General features: G+C 39.0%; 1 protein-coding gene across 1 annotated transcript in view; it reads right to left on the reverse strand.

The window, feature by feature from the left end:
- Nucleotides 1–19272, reverse strand: part of CEP192 (centrosomal protein 192kDa) — a 90305-nt gene that overhangs the window by 51334 nt on the left and 19699 nt on the right. Inside the window, exons 14-24 of the mRNA XM_009318524.1 lie at nt 16494–17538; nt 16257–16383; nt 14626–14797; nt 9112–10012; nt 7182–7330; nt 5092–5322; nt 3455–3580; nt 2334–2477; nt 2066–2129; nt 1263–1402; nt 1041–1133 (exon numbers count right to left, since the gene is read on the reverse strand). Coding sequence (XP_009316799.1) covers nt 1041–1133; nt 1263–1402; nt 2066–2129; nt 2334–2477; nt 3455–3580; nt 5092–5322; nt 7182–7330; nt 9112–10012; nt 14626–14797; nt 16257–16383; nt 16494–17538 — 3192 coding nt within the window. The remainder of the gene's footprint in view (nt 1–1040; nt 1134–1262; nt 1403–2065; nt 2130–2333; nt 2478–3454; nt 3581–5091; nt 5323–7181; nt 7331–9111; nt 10013–14625; nt 14798–16256; nt 16384–16493; nt 17539–19272) is intronic.

The following is a 19272-nucleotide window of genomic DNA, read 5'->3' on the forward strand; positions in this document are numbered from 1 at the left end:
CTGGATGCATCCTGTAGCTGGAGTAAGAAGGCTTCATCAATAGGCTCCCCTTGATTGGGCGGCCTGCAGCAACCACCAACCACAAGGTTCCCTTTGTTGCCTTGGTCTCTAATTCTTACCCATAAGCTTTCAACCTGCTCGTGGATATTCTTCAGAGACAGCTCTTCACAATCCATCCATTTCTTGACGTAGAGGGCAACCCTTCTGCCCCTCCCTCCTCACCTGTCCCTTCTGAACAGCCTGTAGCCTTCAATAGCCGCACTCCAGTCATGAGATTCATCCCACCAAGCTTCAATAACGGCAACTAGGTCATAGCTTTCTAGCAGCATGGTGGCTTCCAACTCCTGCTGTTTGTTGCCCATGGTGCCTCCATTGCTGTAGAGGCACTTCAGCTGGGCTGTTGGCCATGTCACCATTTTAGAGGAACACACCTTAATTCCTTTAAGGTATTCCACCGGTGTTTCCCTGTTGGCTCCTATTACCTCAGGAGCCCCTGGCTCATCTTTGTAAGGCTCCAACTGTGGTCCAGTGTAGCCAGCACATCTCAGAGCAACAGGCTGAGGGCCCTCACTAGCACCCCGTCCCTCTAACCCTGGCATGTCATCCCACAGCTTGTCACGGGCAAGCCTGACATTATCTCCCTCCCCCTTCAAGTTTAGTTTAAAGGTCTGTCAATGAGCCAGGCTAGCTCGTGAGCAAAGACCCTCTTCCCCCTTTGAGAAAGGTGAATCCCATCTGACGCCAGCAGGCCTGGTGCCATGTAGGCCATCCCATTATCGAAAAACCCAAAACTGTGGCAGTGGCACCAGCCACGGAGCCATGTATTAATAAGACTGGGTCCGTCTGTGTCTTCCAATGTCACTGCCCGCAACTGCAAGGACAGAGGAAAATGCAACCTGTGCTCCAGATTGCCTTACATAAACTTGTAAACATTTTGTCAAACCACACAGTTAAAACTACGATCCCAAGGCTCAGCTCTAGTTTCAATACAACATTAACAGCACAAAACTCATGATTTCAAGAAGGAGAAGCCAACCTACCTTAACTTTCAAATACACACCAATGTTTCCAGCATTTTTCAACGGCAGTTGCTGTTTGGCTGTTGAACCCACACTAGTAGATAGGTATATTGTCTGGAAAATGTAAAGAAGTATGTATGTATTTATGTATATATACATATATAATAAAACCAAACATTACAAAAAAAGTAGGCTAGGAGAGGCAAACTGTTATTAAAACACACTTTGTAAATACATGCAAACCTGTAAGTCCTTTGGAGCATGTATCCTTGCTGTTCCAGCTCTTGCTCGGAGAGGAATACTTTTAATTACACTGCTAGGTCCTGGACTATCCACTTCCACATCAACTCTTGCCAAGAATTCATCCGCTGGACCCAAGGAATCTAGGAACAATTCCATGAGTAACAAAAGCAAGCAAGTCTGCTAGCAGCAAAGGCCATTCCCATGGATGCATGTCACTTCAGCTACTGTCCAATCTTAACATATTAATGTTCTGGTGATATTAAAAGAAACTCTCCCCGTTACCCTGGCAATACTTTTTTTTCTTTTAAATAAAGTCTCACAGGATCTTATTTAAGATTTTTACCCTTCTGTCAAATGTGGCTGAAATTGTCCCTAAAGCAAACAAAAAAACCCATCTTAACATACTAGCCAAACTAGTTGATAGATGTACTATTTCCTATTTAGGAAGCTAGAAAAACTCAAGAAGCTTCTTCAAATTTCTTATCTATTTTGCAACCAGCGCAGTTTTCTTAAGTGATGATTTAACTCCCTCAGCAAAAGGAGTAAAGCAAATTCCACACATCTTGCAGTAGATAACCGCTTTGTACAGCTTGATACTGAAGTATAAATACCCCTGTTAACATCTAAAAGATTAAGACATAGAAGTATTCCACTAAAACTGAATGCAATAACCAAAATATTAGGACACAAACAAAAGACGGAACATTTCATTTCAAATTTGCAGGCTGTTCCTGCAGTTCTAACATGTGCATACATTAAAAGTCAAATTTGGTTTAGTTGAAATGAAAATCAAATTGCTATACCTGAACAAGAAATTTGTTTCTTAGGTGCATGGAACAGAACCCAAACTGTTAAATCTTCAGGATCCTGAAAAAGAAATTGGTTGACTCATTTTAGGGAGGGGGGAGGAGGGAGAATTACTCAAGAGAAAAAAAAAATAAAACTATCAACAAAACTCTACCGCTCAAGTAGGTAGACTCCCCAAATATCATTACTGTCAACCCAGATATTCAGAACCATCATTTCAGACAGCAAACAACAGGAAGAATCAGTCAACTACAAACTACTCACTTGCCCATCATAGCTTGCATGTATCACATGATTTACAACTGACGGAGCTGCTATCTGAGAAACTGCATCCATTTGAAGCGATTGTTCATTAGAAGGATTAACTGGTTCTTTGGAAAACGTGAAGCAACGCCAAGCTACTGCATTCTGTCAAAGAAATAAAGTATTAAAAGCACTAAATCTCTTATTGTCACTAACAATAATGCTGACAAAGCTGAGAAATACAAGGCAAGTTCTGCACAATCTAAGTAGTTTGGAAAAAACAAGATTAGCCTGTAGTTTCAGTTAGTATGTGATAGTCCAGCAAACTAAAAATAGTCAGAAACCCTTCTGCAGTAAAAGGAGACAAGCTGGAACTGGTTAGTTTAAGCCTTCAAGAAGTTTGGCTGTTCAAGACCAAAACTCACTAGCCACCAAGATGACCTAATCCAATCTTAACATAAGGCCAGTCCTTTCTTGTCCCCCCATGTAAGGAAACAAGACCAGCTCTTCCTACAGCACAAAACAGCAGCCAGCCTAGCCAAAAATCTGAAATCTGCATTGCCACAGAGATGCAGAGGAGCATACTGTAGCCTGTAATACAGTCTATTATTGTCTAGTGGGACACAAAGCGGACAGAGTGAAGAGTCCTGCTCTTGCTCCTGCAGAGGAAGAGAGAATATGTTAAACTTGCTATGAAGCAAGTCTGGCTGCTTGTTTGAACAGTCAGTTGTTCCACTTGAACAGTGGAATACGTCTCCATCTTCTCAGAGGGAAGGATTAGGCAATACAACCCCTTTGCTATCTGCTGCCCTCTGCTCTCCAATCAGGCAACACAGAGGCAGCAGTCCACGGCTGGGCTTTAAAAATGAAAAAAAAGAACAAACAAAACAAAACAAAAAAACCAAACCACTAAACAAAAACCCAAACCTATCCCAGAAGCATTTTTGTTGGCACCATTATAGCTGAATCAGATTACCATCCTGCAAAAAAAATTTATTTCCTGACTAACCAAAGATTTCTTGGGAATCTTACATATAGTGTCCAGGGTATGTTTCTTAATGACATATAACAAAGGGTTTTGGTATTAAAATTCAGTATCACAAGAAGTTAACTTCCACATACAGGAAGTTTACTGTACTTACAGCATTAATAATAAGTCTAATTGGCACAAAGGCATGGGTTTTGTTGATAAGTTTTAGCGGAAGAGCCTTCCAACTGCCAGAAGTCAAGTCACCAAAATCCAGATAATCTCTTTTTCCTGTTTCCACCTGGTTTTAAGAAAAAGCAGAACTTATAAGGAAGGAAAACCTCCAAAACACACTACCATACGAAAGCACCAGGAAAGTAAAGATGCTATTCACTTATTCCATCCTCTTAATGCTATACCTGTATACCATACCCACCTCCTACCAGGTTTTGACTCCCACCTCCTCCTACCAGGTGGTAGGAGGAGTCTAAGAAACACACTTCCTTTGAAATTAAAAGGGGTTACATCCAATTGGCTATCTCCCACATATTTTGCCTCAATCAATTAAGACAATCTTAGTGCCATGTTCATCCACCAAAACCCAGCACACAACCAAATTATTTTGGCTAATTTAAAATAAAAATAAATTTAAACTATGATTACTGCTAGCGAGTAAGAAATGTCAGTTTTAGATAGTTAAAATATCATTTTAGCAAGTTAAAAGTTAAGAACATAACTCAGAAATAGTTAATTTTTTGTTAGCATAAAAAGACTTAAGTGTCATGATCTGCAGCAAAATACAGCTTTTATTTGATACTTTTTCCAATCTCAGGAATATAACAAGACATGCAGAGATATAGGATAGGGTTTAATTTTAATTTAAATATGAAGCAAGTTTGAATGAACTATACCATGAAGAACATGGAGAATGATTGATTTTGCTGAATTATGTATTAAAAAATCCATTGAAACTTAAATTAAAATTTATGGAAGAAGCATAAAAAAAAAAAAAATCACATCCATTCATGTAGATTCAACCAGAATATCATTACTTTAAAACATATACTTAGCCCAAAGCAGGTTAATAGACCACCTTAAAATGCAAAAAAATTGTTAGCTGTGGTTAATGACTAAAAATTTTCCTTTTATTAGCAACATCACAGACTGTAGTGTAATTTGTTCAGTCACCACCTTCAGACATTTCTGCCTGTCCATACTCTTAAATTTAGGACTATAGCCAGATTTAATTCTTAATGTCCCACTGTCTCCCACCTGGTTGCTCTTCATAAGACACAAGACGAAGTATTTTATACATCCACTTACTTTTAATTTTTAATTAGTCCAAAATAAGAAAATATTCCCTACAACCGTAAATAAGCTGAAAGTAATAAGAAACCAAGACAAAGCCTACTTGATGTAAAAAATAAAGAAATCCTTACAATCGGTAATAAATGCTTTTTGTTACATTTTAATGCCCAATGGTATCCAACATAGCAGATACTTACAAAGCATTAGGGGTTTAAGATCTCATCCATTCTTTTAATAATGAAAAAGCAATACCTTTTAATTTATACTTTTCAGACAGTTACATAATAATTCTTCGTTTCCAGCTAGGTGCTTTTCCACAGCTAAAACGTCCTGGATTGTTTATGAGAAGCTTATATAACTTTCTCCTATATTCCCTCCCCACTCCAAACATAAGAAATCCCAGGCTCCTTTGAGGAACAACCTTGCATTCCTATTCTTTTCCAGTGTCATTAAACTATTCATAAAATTCTACAAAAAAACCCAACACAATAAGCAGCTACTTACTTCTAAATTAGGATTTTCAGCGACTGCTGTCAGAACTACTCTACTTGCCAAAGCTTCTGCCTGAACGATTGTCTCGGGATCTGCAGAAACTGGCCAAGATGAAACGTTGAGAATACACTGAAAGATCCCCGAATGACAAGGTAAGAAAAGTATTTTCAGATCATTGGTAGAATAGGATCCTACGATGGTTTTGTTCTTGAAAACCAGACATTGATATTTCACAGGATCCATCTGAAAAACAAAATCTCTGTCATTTTCAACAGGCCTCTTGCCAGAGGACAGCTTCTTTCAAAATACCACATTTATCTGGCACCACTGCTCAACACAAACATTTTGTATACATTTTTGCTCAATATTAATTATTGCGTCTTCATATTCATGTCCCACTTCCATCTCACTCAACTGTAGGCATTTTCTTTTAAAGAGTTAGGTAAGTCAGCCTGAAAGTTGCTGGGGTTTCTTTCCAGCATCTAGTGTAAGATTAACACTGGGATTATAGTATTTATTATATTTGAAAGTGAATTCATAAGTAAAACCCTGATTTTTGAGAAAGACAGCAGCAAAACAAACAAAGCCAATTCTACTTGGTGGTTTCTGCCGTCAAAGATGGGAGGAAGAGGTATGGTGGAAGAGTAACGGAAAGGTCAGTGTATGGAGGTCACCAGTAAATCCTAGTGCAGATGCCTTAAAGTTTCTGTTGTGAACATACTCATAGATAATCTTCAAGCAGGAGCAACAGACTGCAAGTCATACTCAGTGCATGTCAGAGTTAACTTGACTGAAAAAAAAAATTTTTTAATTATATTGTGCAGCAAACAAATTAAATGTATATATTTATTCATGGAAACAACTGTAAATGGGACTGTCAACTGTAAAGTAATTTCATGAAAAAAATCACCTCCTGGTACAACAGAATCTCAGGTTTGAAGAGCTGCATAAGAGCCCCATGATACTGAGTGACTAGAAAAATATGTAAGAACTCTTAGCTCTCATATACACGTGTGTGTATATATACACAAACACAGAATTGTGTGGTGGTTTGGTGGTTTTTAAAGAGGAAATATTCAGAGAAAACGAGAACAAAACCAGAAGTCATACTCCTGGAAAGACATGTGCTACATCTGCTGGAAAAATACACCTGAGGAGGGATACGGTAAGGATTTATAAGACTTACAAGCAGCAATATATAAAGTGAATTACTGTCCATTATTTCTCAGTAATAAGGACCATCAGACAAAAACAGCAAGAATCAGATTAAAAAAAGAAAAAAAGCAGTAGTGCATAGAATCCTCAGCTGAACTGAACTGTGGACCACACTACACAATTTCAAAAGATTAACTAGATAGAGAGCAGTCCACCAAAAACTAATAAGAACAGAAATAACATCTGGCTCAAAAGTTCCCAAGCATCAAACTGCCAGAAGCTCAGAGTGTACTATGCTTGTTCTGTGCTATATTCTTCTCTACTAAGAGTATTCATCAGTAAAGGAAATTAAATTATACCGATGTACCTTTAATCTAACTCATTCTAATGTTCTTGAGATCTTTTATCTCTGGAACTACTACTGTGATGACAGAAGTAGATAGAATTTAAAAGATTGAAGTGCAAGATGCCCAATCTATGGCCTACAAGCTACATATAACCCACAGAACAACCCATCTAGCTTGAAGTCTGCTCCAAATATTTCTCATTCTCTGTCACACAAGATGTCCTGATTTCAAGAAAAATGGGAGCAAACTGCACAAAACATTTTAGCAGTAACAGTCCTCAGTGTGGATGCTTTCTTTTCTAGGGCTGACTTTTCTTGCATACAAAGGTGGGAATGAATAAGGAATAAATTCAAACCTACCACAGTTTACAGACACAAAACAATTCTACAAGTCAATCCCATCATGTGGCATTCACCTCTCTATGCCTACTTGTTGGAGTAAGTCAGGTGCCCTGGCTGATAGAAGGTAGCACTGCTTTTGTGCATATTAACTATAAAATGGGAAAAAATTACAAACCTGTACAGAGGGGTCTAATTTTACCTATGACATCTGGTAAGATTACAGCATTATTCCTATAGCTTTATTAAAAAAATCTCTTACCTTTTCCCCATTAACTGAAACACTGAGTATTCCAATGCTGACCTGCAACCACCGTTCAGTTGGATTAAAAATGCTAAGAACAGTCTGTGATGCAATTCCCACGCAACAGGCATTAGGGAACTTCAATTCTTCTGGTACTTTCACATGTCCTTTGGAAGAAAATATGCTCCTGTTAGTTCCAAGTACCCAGAAGCAAATCAGCACTCAGGCTGCCACCATGTCAAGTTTATAAACACATTTGACTAATGCTTTGTTATGGCAAGGAAATGTTCGACTCCTACAGTCTTCATAAGAATGTTTTCCACAAGCCTGATACTCAGAATTTCAATCAATTGTTTCTAATTTGCATCTTACTTGGAGTTCTACTGTCACAAACAAAAATATTTATGGAAATACCACATCCCATGCAGACACTAACCCACAAAGTGTACATATACACCTTATATAAAATACTCAGTGTTCACAATTTAATCAGTACTAGCTCAACTCAGAAAATGAGAGTATCAGTATTACATCATCTTTAGAACATTTACACCAACAAAAAGGAAAATCTTTTTTTACCAGAGTATAACTGTTACCTAAAAAGGTGTTCAGGCATTTTTTGCTACAGAAAATACTGAGCACTCCTAGAGTAGATTTTTGCTGTAGAAGTGCAGTCATTAAAAGTTATCACCAAATCAAAAAGAAATCCTGCTTCAAGTATTTTACTTCAAGGAAGTCCTGACTTCTAAAATATTCAGAATAACTCTTTCAGAGGAATTGCAACATTATAACGACAGATCAAAACTCAAATGAAAGTAGGAGTTCTCTGGCATGCCGAGGATCAATCTTCATTACACCCAGAAACCCATTAATGGGTACTCATGTCAAATTAAAAATTTGACTTCTCAGTTAGAGACACACATAATCACCTGAAGTAGTTTTAGTTACTTGAGCAACAAGCTTTACTTTAAAGCCACACACTCTTACTCCCCTCCAAAAAAGAAAATTTAGCACAGATATGAAGGTGAAAATATAAACCAAGGCTAGCATCACTGGAAATTAAGTTCAAAAACTCAAGTTTGCCAAAAATCAAGCTTAGACTACATAGATATTCAGAGTTCAGAAACATGTATATTAAAAGCAGGCAAAGAGTAAGATTGTTCAAATTTTACTATTTTAAAATGCACTAAATGATCAATGATTTAGAACAATCAATAAACAGAAAATAACCTATACACTGTCACAAATTCAAACCTTCAACCCCATTAGCTTGTCACTTTGTCTGAAAGAATTAGCCAGAAACTAGCCAGCAAAAAACTAAACAGATCATAGGTGAAAAGAAGTCTTTAAAATAAAACACTCATTTGCATTGCTTAGGTTTAGAGCTAAGTCAAGATACAAAGAAATAGCAGAAAGTACAGAAGGCACTTGGCAGCTTCTTTCCCCTTCATAACCAGAAAACAGCTTAAGCCCTCCACTCTCCTCCTCGGATTTTTTTTGCTTAACTGACTGCCAATGCCAAGTCAGGCTGGAGACAGAAATGTCATCTACTTTCCAGATAAAATGCAACTGAATTTCCAGAGCATGACTTGTCTTGCCTAGCATGAACTGCAGCTAGGATTTCTCTTCCTCCTATGAAAGACAGTTCTGCATCCTTTAAACAAACACAAAACCACTAAATGCTGAAGAAGAATGCTGAAATTCTTCCAGATTACGAAAAACTTCTTTTAAGACTATTAGGGGGACTATAATAGACATTGAATTCAGAGAACATGATTAAATAAGGAAAATTAGTAATACCTTTTTTTAAAATAACAAAGCTTGCATAAAGAATAATTGTGGTTACACTTAGTAGTCATCTTAATTTTATGTACTATATTAGCATCATCATTATCGCCATTCTTGTCCACAGCTGCATTTTAAAACACACTCTAAAACACACGCTTACCAATATCAGGTGATTTTGGCAACTCCCACTCGTTTCTACCAGCTCCAAGAGGTTGTCCAGTACAGGATTTTATATTTAAGATATTCTTGTTCCAGGAAGTAGAGTGTGGATTACAAAGTGAAGCTGCACCCAACGAGCCAGGACCAATACTTGGACCTAGAGGAATTCCTACCATAAGTGGATTCTCAACATGTCCTGCGGGGATACTGGAACAAGGAAGCCCTGCTGGAAGACCAAAACCTGCAGAGCTGCAGCCATGAAACTGAGACAAAACTGTATTTCCAGTAGACGGTATATTTCCCAGATGCTGTTGTGCAAATGGAGTCGTTGCAAGAGAACGTCCCGTGAGCAATGTGGGAACAGAAGAAGAAATTGCTTGACTCTCAGAGGTAGTGACATGGGATTTAAAGCTTGAAACAGGAACATACTGTTCACCAGATGAGTTTTGATTGAATGGCATGTAAGTGCTTAATCCAGGATATATGGGTAATACATTCAAGGATGGTAATCCTTGTCTCTGTGCTTTGCTTGTTTGATCCTGGCACGCTTCTTGTGTGTCAACATTAACAGAAAGTGGCTGAAAGATGCAGCATTTGCTTGGTAAAGCTGATTTAACATGGTCCAGCTCTTTATGATTTGCTGCTACATTTGAAGGAATAGATGCAAGCTGCTTTTCATTCTTCGGAAAACCTTCTTTGGACAGTTCTTGACCCAGTACCTCATCAAGCTTTCTTTTAAGACCTCCAAGTTCATTTTCTTCTGATTTCTGGTCAATACTAAGCAGTGCTTCTTTTGTATTTCTTTGACATGAGTGGTCTTCCAGATTTTCATTTGTATGTTCCTGCAAAGGAGTTGGGCTGGCTCGAATTATTGTTGTGCTCAGTTCACTAGCATTTTCAGTCTAGTAAACAAATACAATAGGCAGTATTACAAATTTTAGAAAAGCAAATAGGGTACATAAAACAAGACAGACCTTAATACCGGTATTGCCATCCCATATAAATAATCAAGTTTGTCAAGTCCTGTCTGAAGTTTTGCTTTTCTAACATCTGTGGCTCCTCACCTTGAAAAAGAAAACCTGCTACTTCAACCTGTTTGCTGTCTAAAGTCACATTCTAGCTAGGTGTACTGGGTCTGGCTGGGATGGGGTTAATTTTCTTCACAGTAGCCCCTGCGATGCTGTATTTTTAGGTTTGTGACCAAAAAACAATGTTGATAGCATACCAGTGTTTTAGCTATCGCTGAGCAGTGCTTGCACAGTGTCAAGGCCTACTCCATTTCTCACTCTGCCACTCCAGAGAGTAGGCCAGGGGTGGGCAAGAGGTAGGGAGGGGACACGGTCAGGACAGCTGACCCCAACTGACCAAAGAGAGAATCCATGCCATGTAATAGCATGCTCAGTAATAAAACCATGGGGGAATTTTTCCAAAGTAGCTGTAGCTTGGAGACGGGCTGGGCATTGGTCTGCTGGTAGCGAGTGACTGTTTTTGCATCACTTTCCCCCTCTCTCCCCCATCTTCACTTAAACTGTTTTTATCTCAACCCACCAGTCCCCCATCCCACCCTTTTGCCCTTCCAATTCTCTCCTCCATCCCACTGTGGGGGTGTGAGCAAGCAATTGTCGGGAGGGGTGAGCCACCAGCTGGGGTCAACCTACCACACTAGGCGTTAACACCAGAAGAATTCTCTGCTCTCTGAAGTTACCACCAACTAAGAGAGCTTCCACAGGGCCAAAACTGTTTGATTTTCTATGATTTTATAAAGTCATTCTGTGGGAAAGTAACTGTACTATGAAAAAATCCTAATGGAGCAGATTCCTAAACTCACTGACAGGTTCACAGACATTATTATTCTAAAAAACAGAGACCTGCAGTGAATTTTCTTATTTATTGTGTTTGGATCAAATACCATGAAGATTTTCATGTTTAAAAATGCATGAATCATAGAATTGTTTAGGTTGGAAAAGACCTTTGAGATCATCAAGGCCAATGGTAACCTACCACTGCCAAGTCCACCACTAAACCACGTCCCTAAGCACCACATCTACACATCTTTTAAATACCTCCAGGGATGGTGACTCAACCACTTCCCTGGGCAGCCTGGTCCAATGCTTGACGACCCTTTCAGTGAAGAAATCTTTCCTAATATCCAATCTAAACTTCCCCTGGCACAACTTGAGGCCATTTCCTCTTGTCCTATCGCTTCTTACTTGGGAAAAGAGACCGACACCCACCTCGCTACAACCTCCTTTCAGGTAGTTGTAGAGAGCGATAAGGTCTCCCCTCAGCCTCCTTTTCTCCAGGCTAAACAGTCCCAGTTCCTTCAGCCGCTCCTCAGAAGACTTGTGCTCTAGACCCTTCACCAGCTTCGTTGCCCTTCTCTGGACACGCTCCAGCACCTCAATGTCCTTCTTGCAGTGAGGGGCCCAAAACTGAACACAGTAGTCGAGGTGCGGCCTCACCAGTGACGAGTATAGGGGGACGATCGCTTCCCTACTCCTGCTGGCCACGCTATTTCTGATACAATCGATCCTAATCGATCCTATTTTTGATAGAATCAATCCTAAATAGCAGCATCCAAGTGTGGTATAGATTATTTCTCTTCATATTATTTATTACTTTCTTGAATGCAAAGGTGCTTACTAAGGTCTAAGTTTCTTCTAATAAGAAATGAGAATCCCCAAGCATTAGAGTCCACTAACAAAAAGCTGACGTGGTTAGGTATCAAATCTGTACTTAGGGTTCTTAGTAAAAGCTAAGGACCTAGAAGCAGTAAGTTACAGTAATATCACAGCAGACGGATTTTTTGAGAACAAAATAAAAACCCAACACACCACTGAAGACATATGTGCCAGCTTTTTAAGAAAAAAAATTAAAAAGCTGAGTGGTCCTGAACCAAATCATTAATCAAAAAGGATTAGTTTAAGATGCATGAAAATGCACTGATACAAACACTTTCTTTGTGCACTTACACAAAGAAATCATTCAAGCCCAAAGACCTTCCATTTTGGCAGGTATGCATGGTGTAGGTGGAATGAGTGCACCTTATCCTGAGAGTCTTAGGATTTCTGTACTTAGGAATCAAACCAAGAGAAAAAGAAGTACGAACCATAAATATGCATACACACAAATGTGTTTCAAGGAATCTCCTATTGGGTTAACTGTCAAGAGCAGAAGTGATTACACGCTCTCATGCACTGTTCATAGCTACTAACAATAGCACTGGCACTAATCAGTGGAGGAGGACTGACCATGGGAGAACCACCCTCCCGCAACTGGCATCACGCTTGGAAGTCTTCACAATATAGTGGATGGAACTCCAGGTATTTCCCCTACCGATCTGAAAAATTAAAGTGTTCTTGAGATGTGCTACAAAGGTTAATTTTTTTCTTGTGAAGTACATCCAGATCACAGATTCCATTTTCAAAAACGGAGTTTCAAAATAGTTTTTAAAAGTTTCAAAACCAAAACTAGACAGTGTGGTATCAAAGCAATCAGACATCAGCTCAGGACAGATGTACCTAGAGAACTCTGACACAGGAACAAGAGAGCTACACAAAAGGATGAAGAGCATCTACAGTATTAAGCAATTGTTCAGCTTAAGTAAACGGGACTTGGGACACAGAGAAAGGCATCTGAAAGAAGGGGAAAGAACAATAAAGTAGCTGTTCAGATTGTTGTAGAAAAGTAAGCTGCAAGTTACAATCTTTTAAAAAGGGCATTCAGGGCAGCTGCCTGAGGTGAGATGGCTCACCAAGCCAAAACAACCAAACAAGAAATAAAAAAAATCATGCACCTTCGACAACCTGACCCCAGTATTAAAGGGAGAGGGCACCACTGGTTAAACAGATTGTGCTATAGGAAGTGTTCAGATCTGACGATAACACTAACACAAACATTCTTGTTGTCTGTAAGAAGCTTCAGGCAAAGGACATGAAAGTGGCTTTTAACAAGTACAAATGAAATTAAGATCTCTCCGTCTCTTTCTCTCTCAGTGGTCTCTCTCTCTCAGCGTCAAAGATTACTAACCCAAAGGAATAAATTACCACTGCAGCCTTATAAATGGGACTTACAAATGTACTCATAATACAAATGTAAAACTTCGGCAAAGTACTCGAGGATCTCCTTGCTAAACTACCCTGGGGAACAAATACTACTCAAACAGTAACATCTCTTCAAGACAGAGAGGCAAACTAGTGTGCAGCCAGTTACATCAAAGCGTAAAGAGCCAGCCGTTTGCATGAGATGACAGGAATCTGGAACCACGTGCATTTCAAACATGAGACAGACCCAAGAGCTGATGCTATGCCAGCACTGACTGCAAGCAAATGCCCGCCTAAATTTGCCCTTGGGCTCCTTCCTACAGGACTGCGATTCCCACTGGAAACATCAAGATGGAAAAGAACAGATATTCCCTGCGTAACTTGAGCAACTAGACCTAGAACAAAATGGGCTATAGGCCAGAACACATGCTTCCTTCTTCCTGATGCTTTCAGCATGAAGCAACATTGCTGCTGGTGTTCCTATAGGAGGAAGAAAAGGCTTCACTAAGCTTTCACTAGCCACCAGTTCTGAAAAGCCTCACCCTCTGCAAATGAAAAAAAAATGCATAGTAGAGAGCATTTCTATTTCCTGTGTTAGAGGAATCCACAAGCTAATAAAGGTATTACAAAATAAATGTAACCGCTCAGATTTACACAGATATGGATGCAGTCAGAGAGGTTTTTCAGCTTTTGTTGTTTGTTTTTTAAAGTTCCATCCACATTTCCACACACTTTGGAAGGTGGGAGGCATAACAGAAAGATTCCAGATTCCAAGGAACCCATGGATTTAGATAAAAGAATGCCAGTTATCTTAATCAGCATAAGACTGCAAGTCTGAACAAAAGTTTCACTCTCAGAGTACACACTTTGCTAAAGCAGTAGAAACAATCAGAATGACTGTCAGAGGTAGAAAATGATAGCTTCAGTCCTGAAAAAAGAAGTTAAAGCTAAAATATGTATTTATAAACATTTCTCCAGGAAAAAAAAAAGGAAAAATATTCTCCTAACAGCTGAAGCGGAGCAGAAAGGGAGCCTCAGGGGTGATAAAAGCAGATATAGATCCTACAAACTACTACTGGAATACTGCACTGCATTCCAAGAACAGAATGACTTAACAAGCAATTTGGGGGTGGGGAGGGAATCAAAGGAGAAAAACACACCAACTCTAACTGTTGAAAAAAGTTAGTAGTTCTTTGAATGTTTTACTTTTTTATATTCATTAGGGTTTGTGCATTTAACACAATCTATTTCAGAATTTAAATTTCTGAAACTGGGGAGTGGGGGAGAGGCAGAATACCTTTTCCCTATGCACAGCACGTCCTAAACTGTTCCAAAACCCTTAAGGCTTTTCTAATTTAGAATTAGTTTGACCATTTAAGGGTTTGGTTTTGGGGTGAGGGAGAGGTATTGTTTTGTTTGTTTGTTTTAAAGAAAGGGAATTAATACATATTTACAGCACAATATTTTCTTACCCAGTATGTCTCCGGATTATGTATTACAGCTGTGTTCTTAAGGGTACTGTCAGATGCAGAGACGTATGTTAACCTGCTCATGCTAGGACTTGAATAAACTGACTGAGGTAGTACACTCTCTTTGCAAGAAGATTCCTGATAACATGATGTGCAAGTAAAGTCAGTTTCAGACCTGAAAACAGATTCAAAGTATATCAGTATTAGAATATATTTCTAATGCTGCCCCCAAGAAAATCAATGCTACGCATTGGCTATACTATTCTAAAAATCAACTTACTTAGCCCTTACTTAGCCATTCTGTTTAGTACAGTCAGTAGAAACAAGAATTCATCTCTCAGTTAACCTTTACAAGTTCTAGTTTTGACGTATGTAAAACTCATTTTCATTAGATATGAATCTGTAAGGCAAAGCATCAGAGTTCCACAACTGAACTCAGATGCTAAGGTCACAGAAACAACACAACAACTTATTAAAAGAAAAAAGGTGCATCAATATACTTGTATCTGACTAGATGGAAGAATGTCAAATGAAATCATTCAACATCCCAGGCATCACACATTAGTATTTCCTATTCACTGCTGAGATTCTCTTCACTTCACACACCTGAAAACACGGGATCTCTCACCACTTTGTAAAACACAAAGAGATAACATGAAAACGAGTAAAGTCACTGACAATTTTAACTGAAAATCTTAATGTCTATATAACACGCTTGCAAAAATACACATACTTCTGCACATTTTAACTTCTGAGAAACGACAGACAGCCTGTAATTCTAGTATCATGTACAACACACTAACTGTAGTTAAATATCAAACAGTGACCTTAAAAAATAAGGCAAAGAAATCAGTTGCCTCCTCTTTTTATAAGAATGTATATAGCCATTGGCTACTTGCCATGTTTATATGTTTAAGACTACACAATCAACTTAGTTGTAATCTTATAGTTTATATAACACTTATTGTTATGGGAGCTCATTTAAAAAACATTGCCCTTTCAGTTGCTAAGAAAGCCTTAAATCTTAGACGCAAGTTGCAGTTTCAAAACGTGGTGAAAAGCAATACAAATATTTCTACCCGTCCTCTCTTACAACAAGCAGTGGTATGAATCAGAGAACCAAACCGAGTGAAATACTTATAAGTTTAAAAAACACATCTCCATTGGTCTATACAATGTCAAGCTTTGTTATCATATAATTAACATCGTAACCCCCAACCAAATAGCTTTATTTGTAATAGATTAATTACACTAGAACAACAATTAATAAATATGGGATTTTATAGCTCCATCAACACAAAGCTTTAGGTATCTGAGATATATGACTAGCTAACAGGCTGAATATTTTGTATTCTTGCATTACTGGATAATCCTGAGCAGAAACAGCAATGTTCCTACCCAGCATCTCTGTCTCATCAGGCCAGTGAGGAAAATAAAAAGTTAACAATTGCTTAAGACTGCTTCCCCATACACGTAATAAAAGCAAACAGAAAGCTTAGTCTTAGAATGAAGACTTAGCCTAATAAAGATTTTCTATAAACTGAGATCAAGGTCAACATTCAAACTAAAACTTGATCCCTCAAAAATCTTCATGAAGCATTAATAATTCTTATAACTTGTACCAAGAAATTTACCCTGAAAATGCTGTTCCAGAAGTCTCACTAGGAGAAGAGTGGATTAGTGGTGAAGTTGAAGGTCTGAAGCTATACTGCTCATCCTCCAGAGGGTGCAAGTCACATTCAGGTAGAATGCGTTTATGCTCTGGTAAATAAACAGAATTTAATAACAGTATTTATTTAAGCACAGGGAACAAGTCTACTGTCAAGAAACACCTTTTCAACAACTAGTTACATTTATATAGGTTTACTTACCAGTACTATTCTGGGAAGTTGGGGAGAGCTTCTCAAAAGTTACGTGTTTTGCATTCCCACCGCAAGCAGCACTGGTATCTTTGTTTCTCTTCTCTATTTTTGCATTTTGTTTCTTTTCATCACTGTTCAAGTTCTGCGTAGGCTTTGCTTTTGTAGGACTTACTGAGACATATTTACTAGATTGCTTGGCAGGTTTTAAGTTGCTGAGTGATGGAGTGTTTCCTGTACTACTTTCCACCAAATCATTACATGGCTCAGGAACAGCATTTGTTGCTTGACCTACTGTTTCTGTGCCTTCCCCAATACAACATCTACTAGTGAGATCGTTGGTCTGGTAAGCAAGCAGACTTCTCTGTGCCACTTCCATTTTTGCTGCTAAAGGAATTCCACATGTCTGTGCTTCATTTCCAGTAGGTGAGGTTTGGGTATCGAGCGTATCTGATCTAAGATCAGCATTCACTGACTGTAAGTGTTTACTATTTACTAAATCTGACAACTTTTCTGAATATTTAACACTATTTGCAGGTACATCTTCATGGTTGGGAACACCAGATAGACTAGAGAAATTCTGAATATTATTTTCTTCATTAAAATAATCCAGAAATAGCTTCTCTATTTCTTGCTGCTTGCTATGATTATTTATCAAGTCTTCTGCAAGAGTATCCTTGTTTTTATCTTTACTCAGTAAAAAAGTATCAGGCATAAGGTTCTGGACAGATGTTTCATGTTTCACAATACTCTCGTATTCACTTTCATGTCCAATCTCATCTGTTTTTTTGAGGTATTTTTCCATATCAAATGCAGTATTTTCCACATTGTTGGATAATACCTGATTAGCAGAGAGTTCCGTATCTTTTACAATTCCAGGAAGGAAACATGTTCTTTTACTTTTATTAGAGAGTGCCAACATCATAGCAGCTAGCTGGGAAGGATCAGCACTGGAGGAAGCATTAGCAATAGCAGAGGCAATTGTGCTAATACTCAGGACATCAGAGTCAGAATGATTAGATAAGCCGTCTTCAAACTTGTCTTTATGAATTCCATCCTACAACAAACCAAAATGAGCTAAGCACCAAATCAAGAGATTTTTGTTTAGTGTTTTGTTTTTTGTGTTTTGGTGGTTGTCTTTTTTTTTTAAGTATTCTGCATTTCATTATATGGTAATATATTAACATTTCTAGTTGTCACATATTTCATTGACTGTCAAGAAGGAATACTGCAATAGGCATAATTCTCTTTGAACTGATTTTTTAAGTCTACTCCACAAAATTTTTTTAAATATTAAATAAGGATTGCCTGCTAGGAAGCCTTAGTTCCTGTAAAACTTTTAAAATCCTAAAATGTTTTAATTCAGTTGGAAGAACTGGGAGTAAAATACCATCAGGAACAAACACAGCAGAGAAGAAACTACTATGACCAAATACACAGTATCTTCCCAATTAACTTTAAACCATCTGCCTCTGTACAAGGGGAAGACAAAGCTATTTCTACAGTTTTTTCTATCACTCAAGTCTGATTTCGTCTTTAGTTTTCAACGTTGGCTATTCTTAGCAAAGGGCATGAAATAAGTAGACAGGCATGTCCAGACCACAATCCCTACCCACCTCTCAGATACAGATACATTCAGGAAGAAAAGAAAACATCTGTCCTCCTGTAGATATGCATGCATGTCTTCGTAACATCCTCAGAAAAAGACTGATGAAGTATGGAGCAGATAAGCGGACCATGACTGGACTGAAAACTGGCTGGTGAAAGGGTTGTGATCAGCAGTACGAAGTCCAGCAGGTGGCCAGCCGCTCACTAGTGGAGCACCCCAGGGATCAAGACTGGGGCCACTACTGTTCAACACCTTCATTAATGACATGGATGATGGGGCAGAGTGAACCCTCAGCAAGTTTGCCCATCATACAAAATTGGGAGGTCCAGTTTATACACCAGGAGGGTGGGCTGTCATTCAGGCCCTCAACATTATACACCAGGAGGGTGGGCTGTTCAGAGGGACCTCAACAGGCTGGAAAAACGGGCTGAGAAAGATCTCACAAAGTTCAAAGGGAAATGCCAAGACTAGCACCTGGATAACCCCATGCACCCGTACAGCTTGGGGACCGACCAGCTGGAAAGCAGCTTGGCAGAAAAGGACTTGCGGGGCCTAGCAGACATGAAGCTGATCATGAACCACCAATGTGCCCTTGTGGCAAAGGAGGCTGACAGCATCCTGGGCTGCAGTAAGAAGAGTTGCCAGCAGGCTTACGGAGGTGATCCTTCCCCTCTACTCAGCACTGGTGTGACCACATCTGGGGTGCTGTGTCCAGTTATGGACTCCCCAGTACAAGACAAGACATGGACATACTGGAGGCAGTCTAGTGAAGGGCCACAAAGATGGCCAAGAACTTGGAGCATCTGTCATATGAGGAGAAAGCTGGAATTCTTTAGCCTCAAGAAGAAAAGGCTCAGGAGGAAATCTTATCAATGTGCACAAATACCTGATGGGGAGGGGAGGGGGAGCGGGGAGGAGTTAAGAAGATGGACCCACACTCTTCTCTGAGGTATCCAGTGAGAAGAAAGGCAACAGGCACAATTTTTAATACAGGAAATTCCATTTAAACATAAGGAATAGATTTTTAATGTCAACATTATCAAACACTGGAACAGGCTGCCCAGAGAGGACCCAGAGAGACTACGGAGTCTCCATCCTTGGAAATATTCAAAACATGACCGGACCATGATCAACCTGCGCTATTTGACCTGGCTTTGAGCAAGAAGGGACGGACTAGATGAT

Source organism: Pygoscelis adeliae, unplaced genomic scaffold, assembly GCF_000699105.1.
Source record: "Pygoscelis adeliae isolate BGI_AS28 unplaced genomic scaffold, ASM69910v1 Scaffold42, whole genome shotgun sequence".
Lineage (NCBI taxonomy): Eukaryota > Metazoa > Chordata > Aves > Sphenisciformes > Spheniscidae > Pygoscelis > Pygoscelis adeliae.